Source organism: Solanum dulcamara, chromosome 11 (genome assembly GCF_947179165.1).
Source record: "Solanum dulcamara chromosome 11, daSolDulc1.2, whole genome shotgun sequence".
Lineage (NCBI taxonomy): Eukaryota > Viridiplantae > Streptophyta > Magnoliopsida > Solanales > Solanaceae > Solanum > Solanum dulcamara.
In genome coordinates this window covers 44,420,330-44,435,348 of record NC_077247.1, presented here as the reverse complement: position 1 = coordinate 44,435,348, position 15,019 = coordinate 44,420,330, and the positions used below count along the sequence as shown (strand labels likewise).

General features: G+C 35.6%; 2 protein-coding genes across 3 annotated transcripts; one reads left to right on the top strand and one right to left on the bottom strand.

The window, feature by feature from the left end:
• Window positions 1–241: 241 nt before the first annotated feature.
• Window positions 242–3,864, top strand: LOC129875209 (potassium channel KAT3-like). Its single transcript, XM_055950655.1, has 11 exons — window positions 242–845; window positions 930–1,148; window positions 1,247–1,408; window positions 1,511–1,568; window positions 1,665–1,982; window positions 2,076–2,315; window positions 2,388–2,486; window positions 2,573–2,605; window positions 2,712–2,897; window positions 2,987–3,449; window positions 3,535–3,864. Exons 1-11 carry the CDS (start codon window positions 664–666, stop codon window positions 3,639–3,641), a joined length of 2,067 nt encoding a protein of 688 aa, XP_055806630.1. The 5' UTR covers window positions 242–663; the 3' UTR covers window positions 3,642–3,864.
• On the bottom strand, window positions 3,715–12,636 carry LOC129875210 (mannosyl-oligosaccharide 1,2-alpha-mannosidase MNS3). 2 transcript variants are annotated; one of them, XM_055950657.1, is made up of 7 exons: window positions 12,292–12,382; window positions 9,675–9,935; window positions 8,175–9,130; window positions 5,903–6,155; window positions 5,128–5,325; window positions 4,526–4,674; window positions 3,715–4,425 (listed from the first exon to the last, which is right to left on the bottom strand). In XM_055950657.1, exons 3-7 carry the CDS (start codon window positions 9,047–9,049, stop codon window positions 4,173–4,175), a joined length of 1,728 nt encoding a protein of 575 aa, XP_055806632.1. In that variant the 5' UTR covers window positions 9,050–9,130; window positions 9,675–9,935; window positions 12,292–12,382; the 3' UTR covers window positions 3,715–4,172. The 2 variants fall into 2 exon arrangements, with proteins under 2 accessions (XP_055806632.1, XP_055806631.1); XM_055950656.1 differs by lacking the exon at window positions 9,675–9,935 and having other exon boundaries at window positions 12,292–12,636.
• Window positions 12,637–15,019: the final 2,383 nt, after the last annotated feature.

Sequence of the window (15,019 nt, the reverse complement as noted above, 5' to 3'; positions counted from 1 at the left end):
AATTCCATCCTTTCAAGAAAATGCTTATTCTTAAAAATTTCCATCTTGGTGGAGTTCCCACCACCATTACCATTTCCCCCCAAAAAATCTTCCATTTTCTTTCTCTTAATTCTCTCAGAAAATTTTCCCTGCACCTGAATTAATATCAAGGACACCTCATGTCTGCCACTACAACAACCTTATAAACTCAATTTTTATTTCTTACTTTTCAAATAGCTCGCTTCGTCGGTCAGTTATTTACCGTATTTCAATATTGTTATATTACTTGAATTTTTACTATATTCGAGGCAAAAGTCTTTTAGAAACAGTCTTTGTACCTTCACAAGGTATGATAAGATCGGCGTATAGCTATGTGGTGGTTGAAAATAACTCTACAAAATACTACTTCCATATTCTTTTCTTTTCCATTCCTTAATGATACCATAGAAGCAGCAAAGTCACGTTCTTAAAGTTAAATGCTTTTCAAAAGAATCACAATAAAGAAACACTTGACCCGTGTAAAACCCCAACTGCTTCTTCACCTATCTCTGTATATAAACGCGCTAAAAAAAAACAACAATTAGTTAGTATATTTAAACATTACACATTGCCATTCCAAGTAACTCGAAAAAAGAAAAAAAAAACCACATAAACCAAAAAGAAAGAAAGAAAGCAATATATATAATGTCGTTTTCTTATGCTAAAAATTGTTTGCAACGATTCTGTGTGGACGAGTTCCAAATGGATACAGAAACCACACATAGTGGCTTCTTCTCCAGTGATCTTCTCCCATCACTTGGAGCTCCAATCAACTATGCTACAAAGCTACGAAGATTCATCATTTCACCTTTTAATCCACGTTACAGGTAACGATAAATTAAATGAATGATTGGTTTATTGATAATTTTTTTCGGTGTCAAATTGATTGAGTTTAATGATCATGATTTCAGGTGTTGGGAGATGTTTCTAGTTGTTCTGGTTATTTACACAGCTTGGATTTCTCTGTTTGAAGTTGCATTCTTGTCATACAAGAAAGATGATACTCTGTTCATCATTGATAACATTGTCGACTGCTTCTTTGCTATTGACATTTTCCTTACTTTCTTCGTCGCGTATCTTCATCGAGAGTCTTATCTTCTTGTTGATGAACCTAAGAAAATAGCAATAAGGTAGTAATAATAATTAAAGATTCAGTCTTTATAAGCAAGAGAGAGAAATATTTTAAGTTCTAATTATGTGTAAATGTTTATTTACTATGAATAAACAGGTACTTGTCAACATGGTTCATATTTGATGTATGTTCTACTGTACCATTTCAATCATTGATCCTCGTCTTCACGGATCACAAAGAAAGCGGTGGAGTTGGATTCAGATTGCTGAGCATGCTCAGACTTTGGCGTCTCAGACGAGTCAGTGCCCTGTTTGCAAGGTCCAAAACAACACACTGTATTTGGTTTCTACAACATGAATTATGATGATATGCTTTAATGCTGATATTCTCACATATATAAGCCGGTTTGCTTTCCTTCAGACTTGAGAAGGACATCCGGTTCAACTACTTCTGGACACGATGTACAAAACTCGTATCAGTAAGTCCTCTCAATGATTTATTTTCAAAAAAAAGATGTTTTTATATATATATATACATGTATTTGACAACAAACATTTGGTTGTTTGGAGTTCAGGTGACATTGTTTGCAGTGCACTGTGCTGGATGCTTTAACTATATGATTGCAGATAGATATCCTGATCCGAAAAAGACATGGATTGGTGCTGTAAATCCAGATTTCAAGCAATTAAGTGTTGGGGATAGATACATAACTTCATTGTATTGGTCTATTGTAACGCTGACCACAACCGGTTATGGAGACTTGCATGCTGAGAACTCAAGGGAGATGCTCTTTGATATCTTTTATATGTTATTCAACTTGGGATTGACATCTTACATCATTGGAAACATGACTAACCTTGTTGTTCATTGGACTAGTCGCACTAGAAACTTCGTATGCTTCTCCCTCCGTCTCTCTCTCTCCACAAATTGCGTGTTATTCATCTTGAGATCAAATTAAACATGGGAATTCTTGTTTCTTTTGCAGAGGGATACAGTGGAAGCAGCTCAAGAATTTGCGAAAAGGAATCAGTTGCCTCCAAGGGTACAAGATCAGGTTTTGTCTCACATCTGTCTCAAGTTCAAAACAGAAACATTGAAACAAGAAGAGACTCTCAATGGCCTGCCTAAAGCAATCAGAACAAGCATTGCACACCATCTGTTTTTCCCTATAGTTCAAAATGTTCATTTGTTCCAAGGTGTTTCGCAGAACCTCCTTTTCCAAATGGTAATTTTCTCCCCTTCCCTCTTGTTATCTGGATCACTCTGCATTGGATTTAACAGTGTGATAATTTCTAAGGTTCCTGAAATGGAAGCTGAATACTTCCCTCCGAAGCAAGACGTGATTTTTCAGAATGAGGCACCAACTGATCTGTATATAATAGTTTCAGGAGCAGTGGTAAGTTAGTTTATAGATTTGAGTATATATTAAAGCTGTGTTTGTCATGTTCTTAATCAGTATGTATGTATTTATCATTGCTGCAGGAATTGATAGCACAGATTGAAGGGCTAGAGCAAGTATGTATTATTACATAACTAATAGTACTATCCATTTTTCCAATCAAGAAAGTGACAACTTTAAACAATATAACTAATCTCTCTCCTTAATCGTGTTTCCAAACAGATAATTGGAAAGGCTGTTGCAGGAGAAATATTTGGAGAAATAGGTGTTTTATGTGGGAGACCACAGCCATTTTCTGTTCGAACTACTGAGATTTCTCAAATTCTAAGGCTAAACAGGACAACATTGATGAACATTCTTCGCGCAAATCCAGAAGATGAACGGATTATTATGAACAATCTTTTGCAGGTAAGTAAACCAGATTTATGTACTGGTAAATCCACTATTGTTATTGCTTAGGAAAAACGAAATTCACAAACGATTCTTTTTGTAATCAGAAACTTCAGGGATTTGGAGGTTTTGGTTATGTGGACAACCAAGCAAATGCAGGACCAGAAATCAAAAGGCATGATGATATAGCACTGACTAGCATAGATATCAATAATTTAAAAGCTAGAGTTAAGAAGCAAGAGAAAGATGACGGACAAGAAGTAAACAAAACCATGAATGATTTGTCATTAAATCTTGAAAATAATATGGAATTAAATGAGCATAAAGTGGAGTTCATTGGACCAGATGACGGAACAAAGAGCTGTCAACTGAAGCCTGAGGTCCCCTGTTGTTACAACTCTTGCCTTAAAAGACCCACATGTAGTACAAGTTCAAGTGGCTCTGAAGGGACAAAATCTACCCACCATAAAAAGAGAATCACCATTCACATGAAGAAAGAATCAATGCATGACCAGTTTGGGAAGCTAATCATTCTACCTGATTCACTAGACGAGCTATTCAGAATAGCAGGTAATTAGCTTTCGTTTTGTGAAAATTACAAGAACCAAATCATAACGCGATCTTTTTCTCACTCTGCAACTTTGTTCAACTGCAGGTCAAAGATTTGGAGGCTACGATTTCAACAGAGCTGTAAATGCAGAGGACGCTGAAATAGATGACATTGATGTCATCAGAGATGGCGACCATTTATTTTTCTTTTAACACAAATGGTTGAGCATAGAAATATAATCATAATTGATCACGAGGGAAAATTATCAGAAGTGTAGGGAAGAGGTTCATAGCAATTGTATATTGATCTCATTGTGTAAATGTTAGGTTTAAATGATTCAATCTTTGCATCTCCAAAGGGAGAAATCAAAGTTTCAGATGTAATACATCAATTACAAGAATTAAGTTCAACTTACTACAGAAGCATTATGCACTATCCTGTTCTTTCCATGAATAAGATGGTGCTTTAACACCCTTATAAAATTGTAATTATCTGTGTGCGCACTACATATGCAAATCTCACCCGGAGTAGAAGTTTCAGGAGCATCATCAACAAGCTTCATATGAAAATTTCAGGGAGCTCCATCTAAATTAACATTTGTGAATAAACCTCCATGAGGTCACTTGCAACCTAATGAACCGACTTAAACGAATTAAAATTCCATCTGAGATTGCTGAAACATGTTCTCTTGGGTCATTTGCATCCCCGCCAATATTGAAAAAGTTCTTCTAGAAAGCAAAGAATCATACACTTTTAGAAATTATTGGAATAGGATGAGCTTCTGTGTTGAATACATACTCCTCCAAAGGTATCGTGGTGCTATTACCAAACAGCAAATAGATGTATTTGAGTGTTTCACCCAAGAAAAAAGTCTCCATCTTGTCTCTTCTTTGTGGAGGAATAACAGTAACATCGTCAAGAGAAGTGTAACCTCCAGAATCAATCTTAGTGTACTTCTCAAATGCCTCAAAAATTTGCCAGCCCCATTCACGATACCTGAAGAAGAGTCCACCAAATCAACAAACTTAGTTGTTCAAGCCCATGAAGCAAATGAACGTAGCAAAGTTCACAGATCAATTTAAAAATAAGAACGTACTTTGAATCGCCAGTAATACGATACAGATAAAACAATGATTCAACGGTTTCAGGACGCAAAAGATTGTGACGATCAGCTGGCTTTATGATTATGTCATTCAAATATTTCGAACTTTTGTTCCCACCATCAGGACCACCTTCAGAATTTCCCTGCTCGAAGAAACAAGAAAACAGAAAAACATTAATGATGCAAGAATTTTTTCCAATTATGTCACATTAGTACATCAAGTCAGGGTAGACATATGAACACTATCATTAATTTATCTTACGTCTCTGTAATGATGAAATTAGATTGTTCAAGTCACGATAGGCACATTTTCACTCGGATTATTTTCCAGATTTGTTTGATTGATTGGACGAGCATTAAAGAGAGTAATTCTTACATCTTTTACAACCGCTTAATCCGTGTTACATCTAGACGTAAAAGATGTTAAATACAGATCAGAAGTTTAAAATGTGCAACAGGATTCTTTTAATTTTCACAAACTCACCTTCCTCAGAAAAGAAAAGAAAAAAGATCGACAAAGGAAAACTGGAAGCACTACCTTACCTAGTCTAATAGTTGCCAAAAGTGATGAAAGAAATAAAAATGTTTTAACTCACCTCAATATTGAAATAAGCTATTTCTGGAGCAAGGCCAGTAGAGGTTACTGAGTATATTTCCACGCATGTCTTAGCCAGATCTTCAGCAAGCTTTAGGTTTTCCATATCTTCAAAAGTGAGCAAGTTATCTCTCATAGCTCTTTCCTTTGTTAACCCCTTTGTAGCTCCAAGGGCCAGGGTACCAGGAAGGAAACACACCTGTGGATAAAGTCAAATGATATCAAACTTATAAGAGCAGACATCAACATCTAAAATCCGGCTTTCATACATTTAGGAAAATAAGTTTCATTGTGAATAGAAAAGAAAGAGGCAGGAGAAAACGGTATTCCTTTAATTAAGATTCAAGACTAGATACTTCAATAAAAATCACATTACTAAATTTATACCCTAGCTAGGGAGGTAAAGCTATCTAACATCTGCAACTTGTAATCCATCATAAATCAATGCACTCCGAAGAAGAAAGTGAAACTTATGGCCAGTTATTTTAGTATGTTAAACTCTTTGAGTGAGCAAAACGAATGAAAAATTTGAAGAAAAAAATGAAGAGAAAATGTTCTATCAGCATAAGAAATTTATAATAGAGAATTGGCTAAACATATCAAGGAAAAGATTTCCATGTTGCTTGGGAAGATCTATTATTTTTTCAAAAGGAAAAATAGAATACTGCGGCCAACTGTGGCATCGTGCAGCTGATTACTTGTCAGTCCCATTTTGACTTTTGCACTTTACAGTGCTGAAGCATATTTGAAAAAGAATAATAACAGAAATGGCATACCAGGTGGTCCATCTTTGGACTGAAACCACCTTCTTTCCCATATGGCAATTCTCCCACAAAGAGCAAGCCATTTGGAACAGATTTGCGAACAAGAAGATGCCTGACCCCTTTAATTGCTTCAACAAACATATCGTACAAGTACGAAAAGTTAGTTCCTTTCTGCTGAAGCCACACTTTAATAAGATACTCATAGTAGCTATCACCACGAGATCCAAGTCTAATATTGTCTCCACTAAACTGTCCGGATTGAGGGCTGACATCATCATAAGCACAGACGAAAAGTCAACAGGCATAACAGTTCTGTATTTTCTTAATCCAACAGTAGACAAGTAAGAACAAATAAATATAAAACCCACTCATTCTTAAACTTGTAATCTGCAGGGTTAAATTCCAGCTTTTGCTGAGATACTTACATGGCACAAATAATGGTGAAATATCACTTGAAGTGGCTGAGAACAAGGAAAGAGAGATGTCGCGGTGGAAGCATATGCTGAAGCAAGTGAACAAGATATTTTCACCTTGACTCATTCAGAGATCCTAACCACAACTAAATGCTACTCTTTCATATGTTAAGGAAGCATGAATACAACAACAACAACAACAACGAACCCAGTGTGATCCCACCATGTGGGGTCTGGGGAGGGTAGAGTGTACGCAGACCTAACCCCCACCTTAAAAGGTAGGGCGGCTGTTTCCGAAAGACCCTCGGCTTAAGAGAGAAGAAACAAGGGAGGAGAAACAAGGAAAAACAAGACATAGGTCAGTAAAGCCAGGCATATAACAGACAATATAAAGATATGAATAATGAGAGCGATAAAGCGATAAAGTCAGGGTAGGAAAGATCGGGGATAAAGGAGCATTAACTACTATAGATAAAATAGGATACCCAAAGTAGACTGGGCCAACTAATATAAGCAGTAATCCCATGCAAAATCATATGTTAAGACAGATGAGCGCGACTACGACAACTATGGAGAACCGATCGGCCACCTAGCCCACTATCTTAGTCCGGGTCCTCCATAGCCTTCTATCTAAGGTCATGTCCTCGGAGAGCTGCAACTGTGCCATATCATGTCTAATGACCTCTTCCCAATATTTCTTCGGCCTCCCTTTGCCCCTCCTGAAACCGTCCATAGCCAACCTCTCGCACCTCCGCACTGGAGCATCTGTGTCTCTCCTCTTCACATGCCCAAACCATCTCAATCTCGCTTCCCGCATCTTGTCCTCCACCGATGCCACTCCCACCTTGTCTCGGATATCGTCATTCCTAATTCCTAAGGAAGCATGAATATATATATATATATGTTTGTGTGTGCAAATAAAGGTACTCGATTATTGCAGACATGTTCTTTCTTTCTTTGGTAGCAGTGGTGTCTGAGCCAGCTTACATGCACCTCAATTAATCCACCTGGGTACCTACTACCTTACACCAGTACAAGTACCAGTTAATTCTATCCTAATGTAGACATCTAGTATGGTTCAACAACAAGAAATATATGTACTGATAAGGATAGCCATATGTTCTGGTTGTGGAGAGGAAAGTGAAATTTAGGTTCAGACTTTGTTTAGGATTAGATAACTTGGAAATCATGAACAAATAGGGAAGAGATGTACGGATCCTTGGCAAGAAAGATTCGTGTTTCAATTTTTGAAATATGTATTGCAAATTATATGTGGGATTTTTGGAAGTAAGCACGAAAGCATTTTTCTAATATGATAGATAGTGAATAAGGAATTGGCAATGGAATGAATTAGTTTAATTAGTTTAGTGTATGATCGGGAGAAAAAACAGGAACCAGCTATACAGATACATCTAGATGTGGAAAAAACTGTTGTGGTTTTCCAGCATGTTGAATAGGAGGGGAAAGGAATTATTAAAAAAAGTTAATTTAGTTCTAGAGGTAAAGTGAACCGTAAACTATTTTCATCATAAAATGTTCTTAACAATTACTTTTGTCAGGATAGCTATATTTACTTTACAATAAAATAAAGAAACAGACGGAACATAAAGAAGCCGTTTTTTTAATCATATGGTTATGTTACCATTGCATTGAATGCCCTACATTATTAGAAGTTGCAATATGGCGTCTAGATCCCTAAACAAAAATAACAAGTAAAGAAGACACATTTCAAGATACTGGAATAATTGCAGGAAGACACATTTCAAGATACTGGAATAATTGCAGCACATGATATAATTACTTTTCAGATATTCTGAGGGAAAGCATCTGCCTACACAAGTCCTGGCATAGGAAAATACGAGTTTAGTTACCTAATGTATATAGGGACCAGTCCCTCCACCTTTGGCAAAGTCTTTATATGTTGTAGAACCTTCATGGCTTCCATGCTATACTTTGGATCACCAGTTAAATAACTAAGATAATTAAATTCAAGTTGTACAGTTGCAACTTCCGCAGTGCTACTCAGGCCATCAGGGGCAGGATGTGCAGACTTTTCACGCAGGACAACATCACTGTATGGAATATCAGATGGACTTGCTGTAAAAGCAGTAAGTAGACGATCAGCCAAGTTCCTAGCATTTTCCAGGTAAATGGATGGATTAGGCCATTTCTGTTCTGGAATTCTCCCTTGATCTCCACCACTTAGGTGATAAGCACTCAAAAGACCACCTAGAACTCGTATTGTAGTTTCAAAGAGATTTACTTGGCCTTTCCCTTCAATCCTCTCAGGAAGATGTTTCTCAATCCACGAGCCTGCTTCATAAACAACATCATCAGCCCCCATAATCATAGCCGTGTCTAAAGCGTCGATAACTGTAGCTCCCAAACCTCCTAAACCATCAACCCCTCTATGGCTCAAGGGCATAAGTTCATCATAACCCATGGCATGGGCTTTGTAGCCAGACCAGGCATGGATAAATGCATCTTTCACCTTCTGTTGTCTTGCCACCCATTCTGGCTCCTCTCTTTTCATGGACTCCTGAATAGATCTATTCCTACTAACTATTTCATCAGGAGATAACCGAGGTGGAAGTCTAGGTGGTTTTCTCCAAAATCTCCTGAATTTGCCACTTCCATGAGTCATGAGATTTTCTCCTTCCTTTGACCCATCATTTTTTGCTATAACATCAGGCACAGGATTGACAGCACTTTTAGCCAGTACTAGATATGCTAAACCACCAAGCATCAGTAACACAAGAAATTTCCCAGTGCTACATTTTAAATAACCACGTTTCCCATTACTGGTTAATAGAACCTGAGAAATTACCTGAAAAGAAAAGCAGAACTATAAAATTTCAGCATACAAGAGAAATTACAAAATTCTGCTGCAGAAATGTCAAAGACTGTTTCAAGGAATGAAAATGATCTTGGGAGCTATCTCAAATTCAAAAGCAACAAGCTATATGTGCATTACCCATGCTAAGGAAGATAGTCAGAGATAAAACAACAACATACCCAGTGAAATCCCACAAGTGAGGTCTAGAGAGGGTAGAATGTACGCAGACCTTACCACTACCTCGTGGAGGTAGAGAGGCTGTTTCTGATGCAAGCTATAGTCAAAGGTGATGGCAAATGGAATGAGAGATTTAAAGGGGGGATTCATGCTAATCAACTTTCAGTCCCAAAAACGGATAAATTTAGCGTAGAATTGCATATGTAATCATAAATAAATTTTTAAAAAGGACAATGAAGGCAAAAGCCGGTATATACGGCATTTAAGTGCTACAAAAACAAATTAAAGTAAAGGTAAAATAGTAAATTCGACATAATTTGGTTCCTGAAGTCATTAATGTCACGAGTCAGGCTCATACATTGTGCACAATTATTGTAATGCTCCGAGTCTCAGCCCACTGTCCTCACTTGGGTCTTGGATCCATTGTATACGCCCTTAATCGCCTTAATGTAAGCTACGGGTACACCTCTAGCCTTCTAACGACTCCATAGAACTCTACTAGGAACTTTGTCGTAAGCTTTTTTCTAGGTAATGAACACCATATGTAAGTCTTTCTTCCACTCCCTATACTGCTCCGTCGATCTCCTTACGAGATGTATGGCTTCTGTAGTCGAACGCTCTGTCAAGATGCACGATAAGTACACTATATAAAGGTTGCCGCGCATACCAAGAAGAAAAGAGAAATTTTGTAAGGCACCACATATATTATTCAGACTCCATCAAAGCACTCTGTATTTCTATGAAAATGTCCAAGCTACTCAAATTCCTGATATAAAAAATTCCAGATAATACGAGAGAAAAAGGAAAACTGCTCCCTTTCCGATTTATGAGGCCAATTTCCATTTGAAATATTCAAGATTAGCTGTCTGCCGTCATATTGAATCCTTAAGCTAATCTTAAGAATTCCAATTTATTTGAAATTCAAATGTGAATGACAAAAAGACACTTTTTACATCAACAATTATTTTCTTTCCTTTTTTATATTTTTTCCTATTTCATCTTTATAAGTGATGCTTATTACATGGCATGAACCATGAACTTCAGATATATGGTAACAGACTTAATTAGAAAGGTACAACTCAATATGCAAATGAAATTCTTTTTCACTCTTTAGAACAGTCAAATCAGACGATATTAAAGCGGTTGATGCTGTTGTAAACGAATCGCTACCCAAAGCTGTGAGCAGTTACCACTCTTTCCAGTAGAGGTTTTCAACTTCCTCCTTTCTTTGATCATGTCCTAAATTATCAACTAAGCTCTGAAGGATATTAAACTGGATAACGCTTCAAACCCAACTCCATTACTCAAGGTTATTATAAGGAGTAAAATAGATGACTAATGAATATATAACCAAACACTATCAGTGATTGAGGCTATTGCATGAGCACTACCAAGGGTAGCAAGTGCAACAAATTCATCCAATGAACGTCTAAAGAAAAGACACACCAGGAAGTATTTAAAAAGAGACTGATAGCTGAATAGAACATTAAGATCTCTTCCCAGGAAAATTCTGTATAGTGATATCCCATTCCCTCTTTTGTACACTTTTTTTTTTTATTTTATGAAAAGGCAAAACCTCTTTTGGACAGTGATTTTCCATATCCTTTACCAAGAGTCAAACAAAAGTATCATTTTTCTTGATGTATCTTTTTGTCATTTTATAATTCTTAATTTTAGTAGTGCATATATTTTCTAAAAATCAGAGTTTTACAATCAATTTGATTGAATCAAATCACAAATTCATCCATGTCTGATCAAGGTCTGAAAATTGATCGACTTCACCATCAATAAGTACAATAAGTAAATGATACACCAATCATTAGCCAAACTCTAGTTTTCAACCAGTAACCAATATGAATTATATCTCCTTAGAGTAGAGATTCGCCGCTAAACCTTTGAGTTGAGAAGAATGGAATGCTAGTAAGAGACAAAAATGGTCTTATCCATAGCTACTCTAATTACTTTTTAATTAGTCTAAAATATGTTAGCAATAACATCGTATATTTATCCCATGGCATTGAAGTCCAAATCTTAAGAGTAGTTGAAATGGAAATTAAAATATAGTTATCACCAGCCTTCAGCCAAAGTTAGCTATCTCTTTTTCTTATGTAGCTTTTATAGGCTGACGTAATAATGTTTTAAGGGTGTCTGGGTACTAAGATGCACCACATAAAACTTGTTAGTAATGCATCAGAAAGGTGGTTTCGTGCAAGTACAACACTGTTGCAGCACCCTTTCATGTAATAAACTGCATACCAGGTCCAAATACTAAAATCCTTCCCTCAACCCCCACCGCCAAAGCACAAAAAGAGGGACAGAAAGAAAACTTTCAGAATGAGATCGACGATGGTTAAAAGGTTCTAAAAGGCAACTAGGCTCAAAAAGATAAGCGGTACATTAATATGAACAAATAGTACTTAGCTCAATGTTGAACAGCTTATTTGAGACTTCATAAATTAGACAACTTAATATTTGAATCAAGATCTTTTTATTCTAATTATATATGAAATTAAGTTTAAGAACAACCATGTTTGGCTTGCATATATTTTATCTTTATTTCCCAAATTCCCGAACTGCTTGTTACTTTGTGAAATTGAGTGGTTTATGAGCATTATTTCCCATTTTAGCTTAGTATAAAAATGACCACATCAATTCCACAATTTCACCAGGGCATATTTCAGTTCACATCAGAGAAAAATAGGAAAAAAGGCCCACCCCTCAATCTGATAAATGAGTTATGTGATCATATCTTTCAGTTAGCGAAACAATATTACATAACCAAAAAGACTCCTACTCCTCACCTAAAACTACGCAAACAGACAAATCAGGGCATTTCCAAGATGTTCTATGAAGAAACTAATCAGGGAACTTTCAAACTAATCTTTATTCTAATCAAAGATCGAACCTTTAATCCATTTCACTGAAAAATCAAGATACAAGATTCAAAGGTACAGAGTTTGATTGAGCTGGCTGACCTGAGTTATGGATCGTTGTCGGAACTTGGCGTTATCATAGTGCACATCTTTCATTGAGTAAGGCAACGATTTCGACATCCTCAGATTCTCGATAAAAATAAATGACTAAAAACTTCAGATTCTCAATTTTGCTCTGCCTTAAAGCAGCCTCAAACGCGTGTACATTTACAGCGGCGCGTGCGAGTACACAGGAGTGTATTATATTACCGACCCAGATGAAAATTAAAGTGGGTGTCGCCGGAATTCGGAGGTAGCCAACGATGGAAGACTAATGAGATATGGTAATTGAGGGAACGACCAAAATAGTCCAATTAGCCATGGTGGAATTTTATTTTCACAATCTTTAAGCCAAATTAATAAATACATATTAATAATGAAAGTATTAGAATATCATTAAGTTATTTACTCCATAATAAGTTGATGTGGTTTGGCTGATGAATATAGTTACGTGGCATTAATAATGAAAATATTAATATATTATTATGATAAATAATATAATATTTATTATGTGGTAATTAATAATTAAGAGAATATAGTTATACAAGAATTACTTATTCTCATTTAATTTTGTTTTAAAATAACCTAATCCTTGTATCCGTAATATATGTACTAGTATTTATGACACAATTTATCCCGTGCAAAATATATAAATAAATTCAACTATAACTAAGTTTGGCTTAGGAATAAGTTATACTAGATTGATGAGGTAGAGATTAGATATAGTATATAAATTAGTTATGTAAAAATAATAATAAAAGGATTGTTTCTTATAATATTTAGTTTTATATAGTATAAAATTGGAATTAGTATTACAAGGTATGATTTAATCTTTTTAATTAATATTGTTATCAAGTGTAATATCACAAGTCGGGTTTGGAAAGTGTAGGATATACATAGATTTCTTACCTCTATATTTGGAGGTAAAGAAAGTTATTTTCGATAGATCTCTAACTCAAAAGAAATATAATTGATTCAGAAAAAAAAAAGACAACACATAACATTGTATAAAACAAGTATAACAATAAATATTAATATATATACACTAAATTTATCGCACGTGCGCTGCTCGTGGTTGCCTCGTCTTGAGATTGATACAACTGTGAATATGTATTCATGCTATATTTGTCACGATATATCATTTTTATTGTTTGCATAATCCATTTTACGTAATTAAACCGTGCAGTTGTATTCATATAAAGCTTGAATCCGTAGGTTTTGAGAACATGTAATTAGGTCATTTTGCTCCAATCAACATTTGACACCCATATTGATGTCGTAAAGGAATAAAGGTTATCTTTCAGTAGTTTCAAGTCACTTGTTTCATAATTATCAATTTGTAAGTCTACATAATAGTTATAGTTTCTTTGGAAGCTTCATGGTGATGGTCATTTCGTCTCTTATTCCCTCGAACCTATCAATATAATCGATGACATTTTCGTTAGCTTCATTTAATGTGTTCATTTTTATCGTCATTCCATACTGTAAAAATGATATGAATCGTCTCTCACCTAATACTTGCTTGTATACGATATTTCTTGTATATGTCTCTGTCTTCCTATCTGGTTGTTCTGTCATAGTCAATACTTTTGTCGTGTCCATTGAGATTCTCCTTGATAGTACTACATATAGTTGTCCATGTGAAAAAACATGTTGGGTACCTTAGGTTGTTTATACACGAGATATTGAATCCTCTTTTGGGTGATGTCCGGGTGCATCTAATCATCGGGCACCTTAGTTTGTTTAATGACTGTCCAAAAACAGGGGCGCAAATTTATGGGTTCTAAGTCATAGAGTCGTTTAATTACTTAAGATTGTTGAATTATGTACCTGCACATTTGTTTTGCGGGAGTCGATGTGTATAGTTTAGACACATTGTATCCATCGAGGTATCCTGCAAGTGTTAAGTTTGGGAGGGTAATGCAGATTGAAGATGTGCGAGAGATCTGCCAATCTAGTTGTGCGAGTTCACAAATCTTTCTCCTTAAAACTAATTCCAAATTGTGTCCAGACTTTGATTTTTATGTTATGAATATTCATGTGAGAGTTTAGTTGACATGAAACGTTGTTATCAGATTACGACTTCAGTTGGCATGACATATTGTTACCAGATTACGGCTAAGACAATATGGGTTGGCAGGTTAATCGTCTGTCATAGTTTAGTACTAGATTGGAAATTAAATAGAAAGGCCGTTTGTTTGACCTCTTTGATTATATTATTCTGGTATAATATAGGTGATTGACCAGTTACAATTTGTATGGTAGCAGGACTGTATTGTTTTCAGGAAGAGCAATAATTAGTCGAGGCTTAACAATTTTTAAGTTTTTTGTATTACTACATATAAGAACATATGTGATGCTATCTAGCTAACTTAATTAACTAAATTGATCGTTTTGCAGGTCCAATCATTTTGAATCCAGTTGTAAAGCTTTTCAACTATTATTTCTTCCTGTATATATGATATTTTCACAATTAAGTTAGTTGCTCCATTATATTAACACTTGACTTAATATCTATGTGTCATTGTGGCAGCCATAGCGGTATAGATTTGACTAAGACACTAAAATTGTCACAAATGACACTTAATTAGGTAATAAGTAACAGAATTTAATTAAGCAAGAGACGGAACTAATAAGATACAGACATTCTATAGCTGGTGACACAACTAAATCCTTAGTTACACTATCAAGGAAGCCATCTTTTTTTGGTTGGGCTTTCATTTAAAGCCAT